The sequence below is a fragment of the Cervus elaphus genome, chromosome 17, assembly GCF_910594005.1.
Source record: "Cervus elaphus chromosome 17, mCerEla1.1, whole genome shotgun sequence".
NCBI lineage: Eukaryota > Metazoa > Chordata > Mammalia > Artiodactyla > Cervidae > Cervus > Cervus elaphus.
Window position 1 is genome coordinate 63,243,976 of NC_057831.1, and position 22,221 is coordinate 63,266,196.

At 38.9% G+C, this 22,221-nt stretch overlaps 1 protein-coding gene across 3 annotated transcripts in view; it reads right to left on the reverse strand.

Moving 5' to 3' along the window:
- Positions 1 to 22,221, reverse strand: part of GABRA2 (gamma-aminobutyric acid type A receptor subunit alpha2) — a 140,565-nt gene that overhangs the window by 38,004 nt on the left and 80,340 nt on the right. For all 3 annotated transcript variants that reach the window (XM_043871103.1, XM_043871105.1, XM_043871104.1), the window contains 2 exons: positions 20,873 to 21,016; positions 19,710 to 19,862 (listed from right to left, as the gene is read on the reverse strand). In XM_043871103.1, the coding sequence (XP_043727038.1) occupies positions 19,710 to 19,862; positions 20,873 to 21,016 (297 nt within the window). The remainder of the gene's footprint in view (positions 1 to 19,709; positions 19,863 to 20,872; positions 21,017 to 22,221) is intronic.

The window sequence follows — 22,221 nt, forward strand, 5'->3', positions numbered from 1 at the left end:
ACTACTTTCTAAGCTTGACTTGACTTCTTCCCTGGGGGCCTCTCTGATTTTCTCCATTTTTACTGCTTCCTTCTTTGTGCTCTCACCTGATTTGGAACACTTCCCCTCTTCACATTTATTTATATGTCTCTCCAACTCCGCCATACTCTGAGCAGTTTGTAGGCATCTGGAAATGCTACCACCTAACTCAGATTCTGATAAAAGTAAATACTTATATGCCATTGTTTCATCGAGTGAAATAATTAAAAATCTATGAACAGTAACATTAGGGGACCATATTTACAAATTCTCGAAGAAGGAACAAACAGGTTAAGAAGCTAATAAGCTTTAGAATGAAACAGAGGTTTCATCATTACATTGTACCCATGAATGGAATATAAAAATGGTATAAATTGATGCATAAATCATGTATTCTTACATTAGTTCAGATAGGATTAAAAAGTATCACTTTGGAACAACTACTATGTGCCAAACATTATTAAAAGAACTTTTTATGTATCAATTTGTTCAATTCTTATAACAGCCCTGTGAGTTTGACATCATTATCATTCTCATTTACAGTTGAGGAAACTGAGGCTGGTAAGGCTGATATCTTACTGAGGATCACACTGTTAACAAGTGGCTGAAGCAGGATACAAACCCAGGCAGACTGCCTTGAAAGCCCACACTCCACTAAACTGTACTGCCTAATCCATAAATGGTCTCCTCTTTCAAAGCCAACTGTATGTCCATGTTACGCAATTTTCAATGTAACGAATCTAACCCTTGTGTTTTACTACTTCAGCCCCTAACAGCGCCACCCTTTTTAGAGCTAGATCATGCATCAGCGTGTTTCTGCTGCTCGAGAAGTGACCATGCTATGTATGCACAGAGGCAGTGTGGGCTAGTCAGGCGCAGATTTGGATTTTGCTTCTGCCATAGCAGCTCTGTGAACTGGCTAAGATTCAGCAACTTCTCCATCCATAAAATGAAAATGTTATTTTTTAGGACGGGGGGATCATTGAGAGGATAAAGTACACTATAAATGCCTAGTATATAAAATCATCCATCAAATGTTAAATTATCCTCCCTTCTTTCTCCCTTTCCCTACCGCTTTCTCTCTCTCAGCCTCAGTGGCCTTATCTGTGAAATGGGAACTAAGATATAACTTGAACATTAAACGATACATGCAAATGTCCCAGCTGGAACCTGTCAAGCAAAGAGCCTTACGGCTCCTGTTGGTTCTGAGTTCTCTAGGTCCCCAAGTCTAGATAGAGCAGCTAAGAATGCAGACCAAGGATGCAAGAGTCCCATCTAGTGGTGGTTTAAGAAAAAAATCAAAAGACACGCAGGGATTATAACTGCTTAAATCATTGCTTAGAAATCCTTGGGCTAGTTTATTTTAGTTATTCATTTCCTACTTTGAGAAATAATTTAATGTGGCTCACAGGAAAAGAGAAAGGAAAGCCTTGAACTGGATTCTTCTCTGTTCCTCCAATGTCCACAATCTCTTCAGAATGGATGTCTGAACTTGTTAAACTCTTTATCTATCTGGCTGAACTACTGTATTCCTAGATTTCTTAAAGGATGTGATTCGATTCTTCATTTAGGCATGATTTGTTAGCCTAATGCTATCAGATGAATTTAGTAGTGTCATTACATCTATAGGGTCGCACAGAGTCGGACACGACTGAAGTGACTTAGCATATGACTTTAAGACCGATCTTTTGCAAGAAACATCCACCAATCAAAATCTATTATATTTGACAGATGACTTCCAAGAAATCTTGCATGGCTTATACCTAATCTCAAATGTTATCAGAAATGAATTGGAAGTTCTGGTTAAGGAAAGGCTAGATTGAACAATGGTTGAATACAGCCTTTCTGGGGATCTCCATATCTCTGTTCCATTACCGAGGAAAATTCAGTCCAGTGTAACTACTACACACCATGGGAATTGTTATGAACTGCAAGTCTGTGTTCCCCCCACCAAATTCACATGCTGAAATCGAATCCCTGGCGTGACGGAGGTGGGACTCTGGAGAGGTAATGTGGTCATGAAGTTCGGGTCCCCATTAATGAGATTAGTGCCCTGATAAGAAGAGGTCAGAGAGTTAGCTCACTCTTTCTGCCATGTGAGGATACAAAGACCCCACCATCAGGTATCCTGATACACAACTTTCAGCGTCCAAAGCTGCGAGAAAGAAATCTCTGTTGCCTCTTAACCACAATCTATGGTACTGTGTGCAAGAGTCCAGCCTAAAATAGTAGTACTCTGGTTTCATAAGTTTAAAAGAAATTAACATATCCAGTATGATGACAACAAAGCAATGAAAGAACAGACCACGGAAAACACTCAGTATGAACTCCCCACTGTTATCAAATCTTTTTACTATTTCAATCTTATAATTGTACTGTCATAAAATGCATTGTGCCTGTTCAAATTTTAATAGTTTTGGTGATTTCTTATAGCTCCCTGAGGTGATTTAACTAGGGAGATGTTACACTATTTGTGATAAATAATGCATCATTAAATAATTTTTATCAAAAAAGTCACCCAAGTAGAAATCATTTCCTTGAAAGACTAGGAGATATGTGAAAAAAATAATAGTTTTTATTTTTTGAGTGTTTAAAAACTGAGAAAAAATATGCACTCAAAATCTTGCTATAGTGAAACTATTTAATAACCTAAACCTGTTTAAATAGTAAAATAATCATAGTAAAAAAAATCTATTATTTTCCATTTTGTTATTTCAACGCTCAAGTGAAGGAAAAAAACTACACACAAAAACTAAAAATAAAAACGAAACAATAACAGTAACAAGCCCCCTTGAAACACCTGATATCTCCCTTATATATTCTATAAGGTTATCAAGCTTTCACAGATGAAATCCAAGGCAACGTATAAGAATACTGTCAAAAGCAGCAATCAAATTCTCCACCTCAAATTAAAATTAAACGGGAGTTTCCAATGACTGAGGTTTATAATATAAGTAGCAGTGGCCCAGAGGGTAAAGCGTCTGCCTGCAATGTGGGAGACCCGGGTTCGATCCCTGGGTCAGGAAGATCCCCTGGAGAAGGAAATGGCAACCCACTCCAGTACTCTTGCCTGGAGAATTCCATGGATGGAGGAGCCTGGTGGGCTACAGTCCATGGGGTCACAGAGAGTCAGACACGACTTCACTTTCACGTTTAATGGGGCTTCCCAGGTGGCTCAGCGGCAAAGAATCTGCCTGCCAAGCAGGAAACATAGGTTTGACCCCTGGGTCAGGAAGATCCCCTTGAGAAAGAAATGGCAGTCCACTTTTGTATTCTTGCCTCGGAAATCCATGGACAGAGGAGCCTGGTGGGAAGGGTCGAACACGATTTAGCAACGAAACAAAATAAGCAACATACTTTTAAAGACCTGGATTAACTACATTAATTTTGCTTAAAAATGCACCATTATGAAACTAGGACAGGAATGAATTTTGAAAGGTCACTTAATGTATTAGTTACTATACCATAGTCTGATAGTATCAACTTCTGGGCAGGAAATAGATCAAAGGATCTGAAAAACTTCAATAAACAGCTGCTAATTCCAATAGTTAAAAAGAAAGAAAGTGAAGTCGCTCAGTGGTGCCTGACTCTTTGTGACCCTCATGGACTGTAGCCTACCAGGCTCCTGCATCCATGGGATTCTCCAGGCAAGAGTACTGGAGTGGGCTGCCATTTCCTTCTCCAGGGGATCTTCTAGACCTAGGGATTGAACCCGGGTCTCCAGCATTGTAGGCAGACGCTTTACCGTCTGAGCCAGCAGGGAAGATCACCAATAGTTAACTATTTTGCAAATCTGAATATTCACCTCAAGTTCTGATCTATGTTTATTAAGCCTGATTCTCAAACAGAAATTACCCATGTTTGAAACAATTACCCAGGAGATTTCTGATTTCAAACTCTGAAAGCAAAAATAAAAAATTTGATGGAAGAGATCAAACCAGTCAGTCTTGAGGGAAGTCAGCCCTGAATACTCTTTGGAAGGACGGATGCTGAAGCTGAAGCTCCAATACTTTGGCCATCTGATTCAAACAGCTGACTCATTGGAAAAGACCTTGATGCCGGGAAAGACTGAAGGCAGAAGGAGAAGTGGACGACAGAGGATGAGATGGTTGGATGGCATCACCGACTCAATGGACATGAACTTGGGCACATTCCAGGAGATGGTCAAAGACAGGGAAACCTAGCGTGCTGTAGTCCATCGGGTCTCACAGAGTCAGACATGACTTGGCAAATCAACAGCAACAAAAGAAAACGTGAGAGCATCTGAGTGAGAGAGCTGTAAGGTCAAGTTCTTCCTTTGCTACCGACCTGCTGTCTGACGATGGAGGAATCTAATACTTACAGGTTTCAAAGTTCTTGTCTGAAAGTGGGGATAATCACTTTCTTAGCTGGGGATACTTTTTTCAGAATTAAATACTGCTTACGTCAAAAGTGTCTAACACAGTATATGACCCATAGAGGTGCCCTAAACACTATTTAATTTTTGTTTTTCTCATCACTATGACCACACAGATTTCAGTGTCAGAAATAAGACTGGATAATCTGTCCTTATACCTTGAATGGTCTTAACTGTTTTGAAGTGACAGTTGCATGTCCTGAAAAAAAATCTAAAAAAAAAAAGTCACTGACAAAATAACAGCATACACTTTTCATTCCCTTCCTGTGCACTTAATAATAATTCATTCTCCTCAATTACACTGAAGCAGGCTACCTATTTTCCTGAAACAACTTCTAAACCTAGCCCGAGTCTAGGACCAGCAAGGCTTTCTAAGTTTCCTTGCCATGGCTTATTAATGCATTTCTCTTTTTTTTTTTTTTATTAGTTGGAGGCTAATTACTTCACAACATTTCAGTGGGTTTTGTCATACATTTCTCTTTAGTCACTTTCCTAACTGGCAGCGGCCGCCTGGATGACTCTGGCCGCGGGGAGGAAGGTGGCTGGCGGGCTGGCGGCTTGCTGATTAGCACATGCCGCCTTGTGCCAAAGCCAATCCTGGGACGCCAGGTGTGCGGCCTGTTAGCACTCCACAGCCCGTGCCTCGTGGAAGACAGAGACTTGGAACCGGTTTTGCAGAGGCTGTATTCACCCTGCACAAGCTTTCTGATTATTGGTTTCATACCCTGCAACCACCCAGGCATTCTGCTCCTGCTGCCACTTGATCCCCGCTTTCCAATTAAAACCATCCACGTCTCCTTCTAAGGCTGCCCTAATTCTTTAGCCTAAATAGGCTGAAGCTGTATCAGATGATTTTCTGATTTTCCTCTCTTTTTAACTTATTTTCAGCTTTATTATGGTGTAAGTGGAAAATAAAATTATAATATATTTAAAGTGTACAGTGTGATGAAATGATATACATTATGGGGTTACTTAAACTCATCTCACATATTTACCATTTTTCTTTCTTTTTGATGAAGACAGAGGTTCAATTCTCTTAGAAAATTTCAGTTACGCAACAGTGTTATCAGCTATAGCCATCATGTTATACGTTAGATCCTCAGACCTTATCCATCCTGTAGCTGAAAGTTTGACCCTCCTCTCAGCCTCTCCCTAGGCCCCCACCCGCTGGCAACCACAATTCTGTTCTCTGTTTTCATTAGTTTAACTTTCTCTTTGCTTGGATGTATTGCTCAGGTCTTACGGAATTCTCTTTTCTATTTCTGCATGCCTTGATCCATAGACCACTTGGATTTATACCACATTCTACAGTATCCTTGGTCCTCAGAAAGTACTCAGGCTTGCTATATATAAAACAATAAAAGTATATGTTCACTTTAAGATTAAATAAAATTTGTACACATATTGTTTTAGGGATCCTGTTAGCATCCCAATGAGGTAGACTGCATAAATTTTACATCTATTTACAATGGAGAAAATCTAGACTTCAGAGAGGCTACATGCTTGTTTAATCCAGAAGTGGAACCAGGACCTGGCAGAAGCTTTCTTCCTTCCTGGTGCAACAGTCTTTCAAACAGGTATTTAAGCACTCAACATTATTAGTTGTTTTATTTAATAAATTTATTTATTATTATTAGTTGCTTTATTATCATTATAGTGATTACTTCAGATCATGATTATCTCTTTATTAAACTACAACAATGTCACTATTAAGTGACTATATACCCAGTAGGTACTGGTTTCTCAAAAGATGAAGTAGAATGTTCTCATCTGCCAATTTTTTGATTGCTTATAGTATGTGTTTCATATAAGTACACAGAACCCACTTTCTACATAACTTTCCTGGATTAAATGAAGAAGTGTTTTTCACTCACCAATTCCAGCTGCAAAAAAGATAATTCTAATATTAACAGCTTGTTGGGCATGCTGTCAGAGGGAAGAGATGCCCCAGAGTAGGACTAATGTTGGGACCTGTGGGGACTTAGACAGTGATGAGGTAAGCAGGGTAAGGGGAAGGTAAGCCGGGGGAAGGGAGGGGAAAACTAGAGACAATGTTGACAAAGGCATGAAGAAAGCAGATACACTGATAATTCAATATGATAATCTGATAATGAGATATGTAGGATTTTGTTTTATAATGTATACTGTTAATATAATAGAGGATTTTAACCATACCTAAAGAGAGGGCACGCCTTTGCTTTCAGCATCTGGCACATGATTACTACAGCTAGACTGTCACCCTTGATAGGAGTGGCTTTGTCTGGGGGCTTTGGCCCACCGAATAGTGACAATTGAAGGCTGGCTAACCTATTGTAATGCTAAGGGTTACTTGTTTATTCTTTTCCCCTGAACCCATGCAACCTTCTTTTGGAAATAGCACTCTGATTCCTTAATTTAAAAATTAGGAAAGTAGCCTACTTTCACTTTTAGTCTATATGGCTTTGCTAACCTAACTCTCACTGAACTCACAAATGTATTTATATCTATCTATCTGGGCTTCCCTGGTAGTTCAGTAGTAAAGCATCTGCTTGCCGAATGCAGGAGACTTCTATTCCTGCATTGGAAAGATCTACTGGAGAAGGAAATGGCAATCCCCTCCAGTATTCTAGCCTGGGTAATGCCATGGACGGAGGAGTCTGGCGGGCTACAGCCCACGGGGCTGCAAAGAATCGAACACAACTGAGCACCTAAACAACCGCAACATTCTGTCTCTAAGACCATTTTCCCTCCACTTATTGCCTCAGTGTGATCCACTTAACTGTTCATCAGTTTAAAAGCAGGTAAAAATAACTGCCCTCTTGAAATTTAAGTTCTTGTGGGAGAGAGAAACTAAACAAAAATGTATTTTTCTATAAGATACTGGAAGATGATATGTGCAATGGCGAAAAAAAAGAACAGGACCAGTGCAAGCAGAAAAGTTAGGAGTGGGAAACAGTTCACAATTTTAAGTTATTTGTCAGTGAGTTCTCTTCGCAAAGATGACAGTTAAGACAAAGCCTGAATGAGATGGAGGAATTAGCCATCTGGGAAAAGAGAAATTCAAGCAGAGGGAAAAGATAAACCTTTGAGGTGAATGACTGGTATATTCATGGAATAAGAAGGAAGCCGAGTGGATGCCAGGGGAGGGGTGTGAATCTGTCCATGATGATTGCATCAAGGATAAGAATGTGATCCATGTAACTTACTAACCAGTAAGACTCAATTATGAGACTTGATCTACATCTTTGATGGTGTGTCCTGTGGATATCTGTACAACCTCATGATTAATTAGAATGAAGTTAACAAAAAGGCTTAAGTCAGCTTGACTTACATTTCATTATACCAAAATAAAGGAGATTTGATTAAAAAACTGAACACACACTGGCATATTTCATTTCAATACAGGAATATCAAAGATTCTGAAATTCTCTTCAAACAACTAAACACTGACAATATGAATGTCAAAGAGGCTGGATTATTGCCCAGTAGGTCTTTCCTAAAGATTTATAGGAGCTCGTAAATCACGAAACATGCCATCTTGTGATATCGGGCCTAAGCTAAAACAAGAGCTGATGACACTACATATTTGTTGATATGAAGAAGAGAATTAAGTATTAGACAATAAATAGTAATAATAATAGCAATGACTTCATAGAATTTACTGTATGCCGGAATTGTTCCAAGTGTTCTGTGTGTCTATGAATGTATTTGTGGGTGTGTTAATTCCCTAAACTACCTCATGAGGTAGATACTATAATTCCAGTTCTACAGAGCTACAAGATTAAGATACAAAGAGGTTAAAAAGACTTCCCGTAACTCTCCTAATTTGGCAATAGTACTGTCAGATTTTGAACCAAGATACAAGCATTCCTTGGAGATATTATAGGTTTAGTTCAAGACCACCACAAAAAAGTGTGTATCACAATAAAACAAGTCACATGGAATTTCTGGTTTCCGCGTGCCTATAAAAGTTATATTTACACTATAGTATAGTCTATTAGGGTCTTTTCCAATGAGTCAACTCTTCACACGAGGTGGCCAAAGTATTGGAGTTTCAGCTTTAGCATCAGTCCTTCCAATGAACACCCAGGACTGATGTCCTTTAGGATGGACTGGTTGGGTCTCCTTGCAGTCCAAGGGACTCTCAAGAGTCTTCTCCAACACCACAGTTCAAAAGCATCAATTTTTCGGCGCTCAGCTTCCTTCACAGTCCAACTCTCACATTCACACATGACTACTGGAGAAACCATAGCCTTGACCAGAGGGACCTTTGTTGGCAAAGTAATGTCTCTGCCCTTAAATATACTGTCTAGGTTGGTCATAACTTTGGACAGGGAGGCCTGGCGTGCTGTAATTCATGGGGTTGCAAAGAATCAGACACGACTGAGTGCCTGAACTGAAATGAACAGATAGTCTATCAAGTGAGTAATAGTATTTGTTTTTGTTTAATCACTCAGTCATGTCCAAATCTTTCATGACCCCATGGACTAGAGCCCTCCAGTCTCCTCTGTCCATGGGATTTCCCAGGCAAGAATGCTGGAGTCAGTTGCCATTTCCTTCTCCAGGGGATCTTTCCAACCCGGGGATAGAACCCACGTCTCCTGCATTGTAGGCAGATTCTTCACCACTGGGCCAGCAGGAGAGCAACAGTATTATGTCTTAGGTGAAAAATAGTATTGCTAGAAAGTGCTAAGCATCATCTGAGCCCTCAGCGAACTGTAATCTTTTTACAATAGTAACATCAAGGATCACTGATCACAGATCACCACAACAATTATAATAATAATAAAATATTCTGAAATACAGTACAGATTACCCAAATGTGACACAAAGTGAGCAGATGCTGCTGGAAAGACATCACCAAGGGACTTGTGTCATATGCAAGGTTGCCATAAACCTTCAAATTGTAAAAAATGCAACATCTGCAAAGTACAATAAAGCAGAGCACAGTAAAACGAAATAAGCCCATGCTCTGGTTCCAAAATATGTATTCTCAATCATTTCCTGATCTTCACAGGAAACATATTTTTCCTTTTTCCTGTTGTAGTAGAAACCACTAGCTGCCTATCTTATATTTAGTCAATCCATATTAGAACACTTAATTTATTCAGGGTAACAATTTCTCAGACTCTCTGGTTACGAGACCAAGTTAGGCTAAAAATATATGAATAGAGATCATTTGAAGGGACTTCTGGGAAAGCTCATTAATGGCAAGCACAGAGCTAGAAGACGTCTTTTGCCCTTTTTGCTTACTTCTTCCTGTTTCCTGGGTGTGAATGTAACACTGGAACCGGCAACAACCTTTTTGACTCAAGAAGCAAAACTCCACGCTCAAGATATAAAAGAAGGAAAAGAGAAGCGAAGTGACTGCCTGACGCCGCTGGTGTAACCACATCAGTCTTGGAGCGTTTACTTGAGGATTTCTTTCACATGGGAAAAAAAGTTCTCATATAAGACATATTTTGGATTCTCTGACATATAAAATCAAACTGAGTCATGGAAATGTGTGATCTAAGTAGAAAAATGAGCAATCCAAACATATCCTTTTTGGAGTTTTAATTATTCCAAAATTCACACAAGAGAGGAAGGTAAGGCCCTTGCAAATGCAACAAACTTTGTACATATAAAGTCTGCACTTTTAGCATTTGAACCCCCTGTACGCTTTTACCAGACACACACTCTAACAGATGTCTGTTATTTGGTTCTAGATAGAAAAAAACTCTCTATTCCACACTGAATGCGACATTAAGGTGAAAATACCAGGACATATTTCTTACGTATAAAGTCATTCATATACGCATGTGAAAGAAAAAAGAAAGTGAAAGTGAAAGTCGCTCAGTCGTGTCCGACTCTGCAACCCCATGGACTATACAGACCATGGAATTCTCCAGGCCAGAACACTGGAGTGGGTAGCCGTTCCCCTCTCCAGGGATCTTCCCAACCCAGGGATCGCACCCAGGTCTCCTGCATTTCAGGTGGATTCTTTACCCGCTGAGCCACAGTACAGTCATATATTCATAGATAAACTTACTCAGAAATGTGAAGAATGATTTGGCTTCAAATATACAAATAATAATTACAAACTCATTATGATTATTCTTATTTATGGGAAGTCTTGAAGGATGTTATTAAGCAACTGAAAAGACCAGAAGCCACAATTTCACAAAATAAGCTATATATATGTTTACACAAATGCAAAATGAGTGTTGTACATTGCAGATATACTGCTTAGTCACCAGAGCCTTGAAAGCATAAAACCTGAGGTTAACGATTAAAAGTTTCCCAAGTGTTTTCTCCCACCAGTGGCAACAGAGGGCAACTGTCTCATCATGAAGGGAGTTTTGTTTGTTTTTTGTTCAAGAATACCCCAAGCATCTAGAACCATGTGATAAATAAGTGCTCAGTAAGTGTTGGTATTGAATGAATTGGGCAAGAGCACTCAGAGAAAGTCAAAGCAGGCTTTCATCACCTACATTGCAAGATATGTGGGCAGAGCCTTTGAGGAAATAGCTTTGAAAAACATCAAGCTGCCTCTACAAGCACAGAATCAATGCAATATCCAAAATACTGAAGAGATAAAACCCAACACAATGGAGCAGAGATTCTAATATGAAAGTCGTGCACATTCTATTCTTGATTCCTCTACCTGCTGTCTTGTTTGCTGTGTTTTTATTTTATTCATGGCATGAAGCCAGTCATCAAATGTTGAGAAATTTGACATTTATCTCCCAGGGCATATTAATTTCTTAACTGTGTAACAGTGGGGTTTTTTTGTTTGTTTTTTAACTTTATCCATCAAACAAAAAGCTCCAGAGGCAGGAGGAGGGCAGATAATTTAACAATACCCCATCAGCTTGTAGACCTGACTGTGGACTTAGAGAAGTTTGCAGAGGGCAGATACCTGCTTAGGTAACTGCTGGGCATCAGTCAGATGATGATGCTCAGACTCAAAAGGAGGCAGAAAGATGAAGGGTAAAGTGAAGGATGGAATGAGAATAAGGAGGCTGAGAGGCTTCAAGTACCATTCTGGATAGAACACAGGACTTTTATTGTTTACTTGCACACATGTATACATGTAGGACTTCCCTGGAGGCTTTACAATAAAGAATCTGCCCACAATGCAAGAGCCCCAGGTTCAATCCCTGGGTCAGGAAGATCTCTTGGAGAAGAGAATGGCAACCCACTCCAGTATTCCTGCCTGGAGAATCCCATGGAGAGAGGAGCCTGGCGGGCAGGAGTCCATGGGGTTGCAAAGAGTTGGACATGACTGACACACACACACACATACATGTATACCCACATGCAATTATATTTATCACAAGCTTTACACAGAGGAACTCACACAGATAATGCCAAAAATGCTTTTACCACCTGACAGTTTACATTTACATGAAAATGTCTACTGTTAACCAGTCATATAAAATTTACAAATTCAAATATAGTCTGGATTTTTAACTTTATATGTTATTTTTATAACCAATCTTTTGAAACTTTTGTGTATTTGTTATAGTTGAACCTAATAGCCTGGATCCTAACACATTCTGTTGATTAAAAATTAAATATTTATTCATCTATCTGTCTCTTTTCTATACTTCGGTATTCTTTTATTTGCATGTTTTTACCATATGGATCTATGTGATTTATGCTATAAAATCTGTGTTTATTTACCTCAATGCAGTATTTTACTTTCCTTACAATCTTTATTAAACAAATATTTCATTATTTAATTTCATTTAATATGATGGATATTTACATATAAATTTAGATCTTCATGGAAAATCGGTTCTGTCCTAATCATTTCCTTTCTGTTTTTAATTATTATGTAATTTTTCCTAAAAATTTATTTTGGCCATTATTTGTGCTCTGAAATCATGTAACATTGTTTTTCAAGCCATTTGAATGGAAATTTTCCCATATTTTTGGCCACATCCATCTTTATGTCCTTGGTTCAATAATTGGCAAATTTTGAAATAGGTATCTAAGAAGATTTCTAAATCCTGAGAAATTCTTGAGGTGTTCATTCAATGCTGTTTCTTTTCCAAGCCATGACTAAAAATGTTTTATGGACATGAAAGTCAAATAATATACAATTAACCATTTAAAATTGTACAATTCAGTGTCATTTATGCATTCAAAGTGTTCTGCAACTACCACCTCTATCCAGTTTCAAAACATTTCTAGCACCCTCAACACCCTGTTCTTACTACATACTACAACCCATTTTACCCTGTATCCACCTACTGGCAACTACGAAACTGTTTCTTGGGTTTGCCTATGCTGGATAATTCATATGAAAGGAAGAATACAGTATGTGAGCCTTTTCATCCACTCTCTTTCACTTAACATACTGTTGTTGAGATTCATTCATGCAGTAACATGTTATATTTCAGTCAGTTCAGTTCAGTTCAGTCGCTCAGTCGGGTCCAACTCGTTGCGACCCCATGAGCCGCAGCATGCCAGGCCTCCCTGTCCATCACCAACTCCCGGAGTTTACCCAAACCCATGTCCATCGAGTTGGTGATGCCATCCAACCATCTCATCCTCTGTCATCCCCTTCTCCTCCTGCCCCCAATCCCTCCCAGCATCAGGGTCTTTTCCAATGAGTCAGCTCTTTGCATGAGGTGGCCAAAGAGAGTTTCAGCTTCAAACATCAATCCTTCCAATGAATACCTAGGACTGATTTCCTTCAGGATGGACTGGTTGGATCTCCTTGCAGTCCAAGGGACTCTCAAGGGTCTTCTCCAACACTAGAGTTCAAAAGCATCAATTCTTCGGTGCTCAGCTTTCCTCACAGTCCAGCTCTCACATCCATACATGACCATTGGAAAAACCATAGCCTTGACTAGACAGACCTTTGTAGGCAAAGTAATGTCTCTACTTTTTAATATGCTCTCTAGGTTGGTCATAAATTTCCTTCCAAGGAGTAAACGTCTTTTAATTTCATGGCTGCAGACACCATCTGCAGTGATTTTGGAGCCCAGAAAAATGAAGTCAGCCACTGATTCCCCTGTTTCCCCAACTATTTCCCATGAAGTGATGGGACCGGATGCCATGATATTAGTTTTCTGAATGTTGAGCTTTCAGCCAACTATTTCACTCTCATCTTTCACTTTCGTCATGAGGTTCTTTAGTTCCTCTTCACTTTCTGCCACAAAGGTGGTGTCATCTGCATATATGAGGTTATTTATATTTCTCCTGGCAATCTTGATTCTAGCTTGTGCTTCTTCCAGTCCAGCGTTTCTCATGATGTACTCTGCATATAAGTTAAATAAACAAGGTGACAATATATGGCTTTGACGTACTCCTTTTCCTATTTGGAACCAATCTGTTGTTCCATGTCCAGTTCTAACTGTTGCTTCCTGACCTACATGCAGGTTTCTCAAGAGGCAGGTCAGGTGGTCTGGTATTCCCATCTCTTTCAGAAATTTCCACAGTTTATTGTGATCCACACAAAGGCTTTGGCATAGTCAATAAAGCAGAAATGGATGTTTTTCTGGAACTCTCTTGCTTTTTCAATGATCCAGTGGATGTTGGCAATTTGATCTCTGGTTCCTCTGCCTTTCCTAAAACCAGCTTGAACATCTGAAAGTTCACGGTTCACATATTGCTGAAGCCTGGCGTGGAGAATGTTGAGCAATACTTTACTAGCGTGTGAGATGAGTGCAGTTGTGCAGTAGTTTGAGCATTCTTTGGCATTGCCTTTCTTAGGGATTGGAATGAAAACTGACCTTTTCCAGTCCTGTGGCCACTGCTGAGTTTTCCAAAATTGCTGGCATATTGAATGCAGCACTCTCACAGCAGCATCTTTCAGGATTTGAAATTGCTCAACAGGAATTCCATCACGTCCACTAGCTTTGTTTGCAGTGATGCTTCCTAAGGCCCACTTGACTTCACATTCCAGGGTGTCTGGCTCTAGGTGAGTGATCACACCATAGTGATTATCTGGGTCATGAAGATCTTTTTTGTACAGTTCTTCTGTGTATTCTTGCCACCTCTTCTTAATATCTTCTGCTTCTGTTAGGTTCATGCCATTTCTGTCCTTTATCGAACCCATCCATGCATGAAATGTTCTCTTGGTATCTCTAATTTTCTTGAAGAGATCTCTAGTCTTTCCCATTCTGTTGTTTTCCTCTATTTCTTTGTATTGATCACCGAGGAAGGCTTTCTTATCTCCCCTTGCTATATTTAATCCTTTCTAAATGCTGAAGAAGCTGAAGTTGAATGGTTCTATGAAGATCTGTAAGACCTTTCAGAACTAACACCCAAAAAAAATGTCCTTTTCATTATAGGGGACTGGAACACAAAAGCAGAAAGCCAAGAAACACCTGGAGTAACAGGCATATCTGGCCTTTGAGTACAGAATGAAGCAGGGCAAAGGCTAATAGAGTTTTGCCAAGAGATTGCACCAGTCATAGCAAACACCCTCTTCCAATAACACAAGAGAAGACTCTACATATGAACATCATCAGATGGCCAACACCAAATTCAGATTGATTATATTCTTTGCAGCGAAAGGTGGAGAAGCTTGATACAGTCAGCAATAACAAGACCGGGAGCTGACTGTGGCTAATATCACGAACCCCTTATTGCCAAATTCGGACTTAAATTGAAGAAAGTAGGGAAAACCACTAAACTATTCATATATGACCTAAATCAGATCCCTTACGATTACACAGTGGGAGTGAGAAACAGATTAAGGGACTAGATCTGATAGACAAAGTGCCTGATGAACTATGGATGGAGGTTCGTGACATTGTATAAGAGATGGGGATCAAGACCATCCCCCAAAAAAGAAATGCAAAAAAGCAAACTGGCTGTCTGACAAAGCCTTACAAATAGCTGTGAAAAGAAGAGAAGCAAAAACAAAGGAGAAAAGGAAAGATAAACCCATTTGAATGCAGAGTTCCAAAGAATAGCCAGGAGAGATAAGAAAGCCTTTTTCAGTAATCAGTGCAAAAAAATACAGGGAGGAAAAAAAAAAAAGAAAAACAGAATGGGAAAGACTAGAGCTCTCTTCAAGAAAATTAGAGATACCAAGGGAACATTTCATGCACAGATGGGTTCGATAAAGGACAGAAATGGCATGAACCTAACAGAAGCAGAAGATATTAAGAAGAGGTGGCAAGAATACACAGAAGAACTGTACAAAAAAGATCTTCATGACCCAGATAATCACGATGGTGTGACCACTCACCTAGAGCCAGACATCCTGGAATGTGAAGTCAAGTGGGTCTTAGGAAGCATCACTACAAACAAAGCTAGTGGACGTGATGGAATTCCAGTTGAGCTATTTCAAATCCTAAAAGATGCTGCTGTGAAAGTGCTGCATTCAATACGCCAGCAAATTTGGAAAACTCAGCAGTGGCCACAGGACTGGAAAAGGTCAGTTTTCATTCCAATCCCAAAGAAAGGTAATGTCAAAGAATGCTCAAACTACCACACAATTGCACTCATCTCACACGCTAGTAAAGTATTGCTCAAAATTCTCCACGCCAGGCTTCAGCAATATGTGAACCATGAATTTCCAGATGTTCAAGCTGGTTTTAGAAAAGGCAGTGGAACCAGAAATCAAATTGCCAACATCCACTGGATCATTGGAAAAGCAAGAGAGTTCCAGAAAAACATCTATTTCTGCTTTATTGACTATGCCAAAGCCTTCGACAGTGTGGATCACAACAAACTGTGGAAAGTTGTTCAAGAGATGGGAATACCAGACCACCTGACCTGTCTCTTGAGAAACCTGTATGCGGGTCAGGAAGCAACAGTTAGAACTGTACAAGGAACAACAGACTGGTTCCAAATAGGGAAAGGAGTACATCAAGGCTGTATATTGTCACCCTGCTTATTTAACTTATATGCAGAGTACATCATGAGAAACGCTGGGCTGAATGAACCACAAGCTGACATGAAGATTGCCAGGAGAAATATCAATAACCTCAGATAAGTAGATGACACCACATTTATGGCAGAAAGTGAAGAAGAACTAAAGATTTTCTTGATGAAAGTGAAAGAGGAGAATAAAAAAGTTGGCTTAAAGCTCAACATTCAGAAAACTAAGATCATGGCATCTGGTCCTATCACTTCATGGTAAATAGATGGGGAAACAATGGAAACAGTGTCAGACTTTAATTTTTTGGGCTCCAAAATCACTGCAGATGGTGACTGCAGCCATGAAATTAAAAGACACGTGCTCCTTGGAAGAAAAGTTATGACCAACCTAGACAGCATATTAAAAAGCAGAGACATTACTTTGCCAACCAAGGTCCGTCTAGTCAAGGCTATGGTTTTTCCAGTGGTCATGTATGGATGTGAGATTTGCATTATAAAGAAAGCTGAGTGCCAAAGAATTGATGCTTTTGAACTATGGTGCTGGAGACAACTCTTCAGAGCCCCTTGCACAGCAAGGAGATCCAACCAGTCCATCCTAAAGGAATCCAGTCCTGAATCTTCATTGGAAGGAGTGATGTTCAAGCTGAAACTCCAATACTTTGGCCATCTGAGGCAAAGAACTGACTCATTGGAAAACACCCTGATGCTGGGAAAGATTGAGGGCAGGAGGAGAAGGGCACGACAGAGGATGGGGTGGCTGGATGACATCACCGACTCAATGAACATGAGTTTGAGTAAACTCTGGGAGTTGGTGCCAGACAGGGAGGGCTGGTGTCCATGGGGTCGCAAAGAGTCAGACACGACTGAGTGGCTGCTCTGACTGACTGACTGACTGGTAGGTGAATCATATCCTACTGTAAGTATACACCATATTATGGTTATCCATTCATCTACAAAGGATATTTGAATTGTATCTTTTGATTATTAGGAATAATGTTGCTATAAACATCTGTGTACAAGTTTCTATATAAACATGCTTTCATTAATCTTAGGTAATACCTAGTGGTAAAACTGTTGTATCATATGTTAATTCATGTTCAACTTTTGAGGAACTGCCAAACAGTTGTCCACAGACGCTTTATCATTTTATACTCCCCCTGCAATTTACGAGGGGTTTCCATTTCTCTGCATTGTCACCAGTACTTAAGTCCCTTTTTTTCTTTTGGTTTATTCATTATTATGGCTATCCCTGTAGGTATTAATGTATTTTATTGTTGCTTTGATTTGCATTTCCTTAATGTACAATGATGTGCATTATTACTTGTGTTTGTTTGCCGTTTGTCTATTTTGTTTAGAAAAAAGTCCATTTGAGTTTTTTGTCCATTTTCTAAAATCAGGGTTTTGGTCATTTTGTTTTTGAGTTGTAAGAATTCCTTATTTATTCAGGATATTAAACCTTTATCAGATGTATGGTTTGCAATTTTTTCCTCCTAAATGTGAGTTGTCTTTTCACATTTTTGATGATGTTTGAGATACAAAAGTTTTCAGTCTTAGTGAAACTCAATTTATCTGTTTTTCTTTGTTACCCATGCTTTTGGTGTCAAATCTAAGAATCCACTGATAGTTTCAAATTCATAAAGATTTATCCTCCCTTTTCTTCTAATAGACCCTGTACTGTCTTCTAATAGTTTTACAGCTCCTCAGTTTTACATTAAAGCTTTATACCTGTTTAATTGTTGTGTCAAGGAGTGAGGTAGGACTCCATCTTCATTGCTTTGTACCTGGTGGTCATCCAGCTGTCCCAGCTCCATTTGGGAAAGAGGCTACTATGTCCCTACAGAAGGGTCTTGGCACCCCTCCTGAAAATCCATTAGCCATTGTTGTTTGCTTCTGGACTGAGTTTTACTCCATCGGTCTATATGTTCATCCTTACGACACTACCACACTGTTTTGATTAATGTAGCTTTGTACTAGGTTTTGAAGCTCGGTAGTATGAGTTCAGCAACTTTTTTCTTTATTGATACTGTTTTGGCTATTTGGAGCCATTTGCAATTTCACATGAATTTTAGGCTTGACATTTCTTCCCAAAAAAGCCATTGGATTTTTGACAGGTATTGAGTTGAATCTATAGATTGCTTTGGGGATAATTCTTATCTCAATGGTTGGTACTATCTTCCAAAAAAAACACATGAGATATCTTTCCATTTAGTTAGGTCTTCTTTAATTTATTTCAACAAAGTTTTATCGTTCTTAGTGGACAAGTTTTTCCCTACTTGATCATGTTTATTTCTAGATATTTTATTATTTTGGACACAATTATAAATGAAATGATCTTTTAAATTATTCATTTATAATACTGAGACTAAAATTGATTTTTCACAATTGATAATAAGAATAGCTAACAATCACATAGATGTAATAAATGCCAGGCATTGTTCTAAGAGCTTTACACATGTCCCTGGTCTCAAAACACTATAGTCTATAAGATGCAGCTACATTATATTAACATGGCCCACAAAGACGTCTCATCTAGGCCTCAAACTACATTTCCATCTGTATGCATATCTACTGACACTGAAATAGCTCACAGTCACTGAATACACTACGCCCTTTCACACTGCTGTATTATTGCATACTTTATCCTTTTTTGACTAGGATTTTTGTCCCATCTCATTCGTCTGGGAATCTCCTACTTATCCTTCAAGACTTAGCTTGAATGTTAACTCAGCTACATAATCGGCCCTCTTAGGGAGGATCCATGCTGCTGTATATTTTTAAAGGTTTGCATGTGTCTCTTTTATAATGCTTTCGTCTTGTGTTGTCATTGACTTTCCTGCTTATGTGCTCTCCACCACAGCAGATTCTTAGCAAAGCCTTCCTAAATGAATGCGTGGACCAAATACACAAAGTGGCCTACTTTGTTACAAAATGTGCTCATCTTAATTCATATATCTAAAAGCAGCAAATTCCCCTGCATGTTTTAAATCAAGAAACTTAATTTTGTTATTAAACATACTACTGATAGGGAATGAGGGATCTCTTTCTCTTTCTCCTCCCCTTCCTCCCTTATTCTCTCTCATTGAAGGTACTAAGGTCATCTTTGTTCATCTAAAAACTAACCCACCTCCAAAACAAAACAACAAATAAAGTAAATATAAAAGCTTAGAAATATGGTACTGTTGAACTTTATGTTAAAACCTCTAAGAATATTCTTCTTATACTAACATGAAATGAAGTGTTGATAAGCGAAATGATTTAACAGAAAGAAGACAGTGTATTTCAGATCTGAGAACTGTTTATATTCCCCGTCAAGAATGGGACACTGGCTCTGCATTTTACTTTACTGAGCCTCAGTTTCCCCATCGATAAGGCAAAGCCTAATACTCCTGCTCTGTACATGACAAACTACTGGGGTGAGGATCAAGAGACAGAATGCTTTTGAAAGTATGCCATGAAACAAAATGTGCTTGTGTGGTTAGTCACTCACCAAACACTGTTCTCGCGGGCACAGATTCTCTGTTAAGCCAGAACGACACTTGGGAGAGGATGACCGTCATGATGCAAGGCAGATATGTCTGAATCACAAAATACCCAATTTTTCTTTTCAAGTGGAAATGAGCTGTCATTACGGTATATTCACCTAGAAGAAAAATTTAAGAAGCTTAAGAAACTGTAGTAGTCAATAGTTTGAACATTTTCGAAATGGAAGGGATTAGAGAAAAATAGTCTCTGATTTAAAAATGCAAAGAATTCATCCCATATATGGCATGGAAAATATATAACATTAGAGTGCCATTTAGCAGAGCAAGAGTATTTAAAAGAAAATTTTCATATGACCAAGGAATTTGCATGGTTTGCATACAGTGTGGTATTTGATTTTCTCTCTAGGTCATGCTTACTGACCAAAGGATAGAGGATTCATAAGTGCTCTCTGAACATACATTATCTTAGTTGCTCAGCTCCTCAACCTCTTTGGTACCAACCTCAAGCCTCTGCTTTGATTGTTTTCCAGTCTAGTCCTACTTAGGCTCTTTTTGGTATTGATCTCTGGCCACATCTCCACGACTGATCTTTTGGCCCAGAATTTAATCCTATCACCAATTCTGAATTTACCAATCTTAATGTCTTCTCTAATATACTGAGGTCAGTTCTGTCTGATCCTCATAGCTACCTTCCGTTCTGCTCTCGGGGTTTCTATCTGCCAGATGTGAGATCATGAGTTCATACAGCTGTGTGTTCTTAGGGAGAGTTTCAGCTTTCCTGCAGAGGCTAGCAGTAATTATTTATAAGCAAGCACTGAATAGTCATAAATTATCCAGGATAGGGAAAAAGAATTAGAAAATGAGGGAAACTGTAACACTGATGAAGGTAAAACTGGCTCGTCTCAAAAGACGCATTAGATCAGTATTTTTTTTAAACTTTAACACATATCTTGGAATCTCCTTAAAATCTTGTTAAAAAGCAGATCCTGACTTAGCAGGAGTCAGGCCTGAGCGTCTCAGTTTCTAAAAAGCTCCCAAGCACAGTCTATGCTGCTAGTTCTTAGACTTCAAGAGAAAAAGGTTTTAAGCAAACTGATACATGTCCAATGGCTTTAACCCATTAACTTTTTTAGGAATTAGCTTTACTTTAGACTCATTTTTTACCAACCTGTACTAGATTTAATTGTCTCCTTCCCAATTGATTGGCCCAGCAGATCATATTGATTTAACCTAGAGCCATCAGGAGCCACTTGTACAGAATCAGACGCATTGTAAGTCCAAATGTAAGTAACCTCTGAGGTTGTATATGCATCTGTAGGAAATCAGGTGAAAAAAATCTTTTTAAGCATTTTAATAAGAACCATCAATAATATCCCACATCAAAGGTTGTATATTTCATAGAATTATTATTTACTATAAAACTGATGTTTACAGATCATGTTTTTAGGATAAAAAAGTGTCTTTGAAATTTCAATAAGAAGGGTGTGAAGCAGATCAAGAGAGGCAACCATGACCATAAGAATATTTTCACTGCAACCACTTTGAGAGATAAAGATCGAATATCTCTTTAGAACCTGCAAAAATCACTGGACTCTGAGATGGTTAAAATGTCTTCCATATTCCCAAAGTAACAGATGAAGGCATTGCAGTAAACAGGTTACAAATACCCAAGGCCCATTTAATTAGTTAATTTAGAAACAGTCATTGCTCTTAAATAATAATTGTATTCCAAAATGACATTGTTCTCTGGACATAATGGTAACTTATTTCCATGTGAGAATAATAATGATATATATTATATTTAAAGTATTATCTTTGTAGTTTGTTTTATAGACTTTTCTTCAAAACTTTTACCTAGTTAAGAATTAAATGACTTAGCTATCATGATACAATGCATTTCATTAAAAGAATGAGAAATTTGCTGAATATGTAAACTAACACAGAATGCTATAGTTTCATAAATTGAAAACACTTTAAAACATGTTCATTTTAAAATTAATTATTGCGCACAGATCTCACTGGACTACACTTGCTTAGCATCCTAAGTAAGCCGTATATTGGCAGGAGGAGACAGATCACGTACAGACCAGATATAACTTTCTGATTTATTTGGCCAAAGATGCAGGACTTATCAGAAGTGAGATGACTCTATAGCTTGAGAGCAAGCCGTGCATCTTGTCTCAGCACTTCTCTGGCCCTGGCATTTCCCTTGTGCCTGTATGTCCTGAGGGGGAACAGGCAGTTTCTCCACAGTTGAATAAGCAGACAATTCTGGCTGTCCTACTGACCTTCCAAAGAACTTCTCTGCACTTGTGCTCATGGGAATATTTAGAAATATTAGTTACTTCTGGTCCCTGAGCAAAACTCAGCATCACAGTCACATTTTCAATTGAGGGAGAGAAAGAACCAGCTGTCTCCAGCTGTCTGCCTCTAGGTCTTCAGGACACTGGAAAGCTCATTTACCTGCCACCTATACATTTTCTAGGTTAATACCATGGTTCTGGGGTGGTTCTGGCA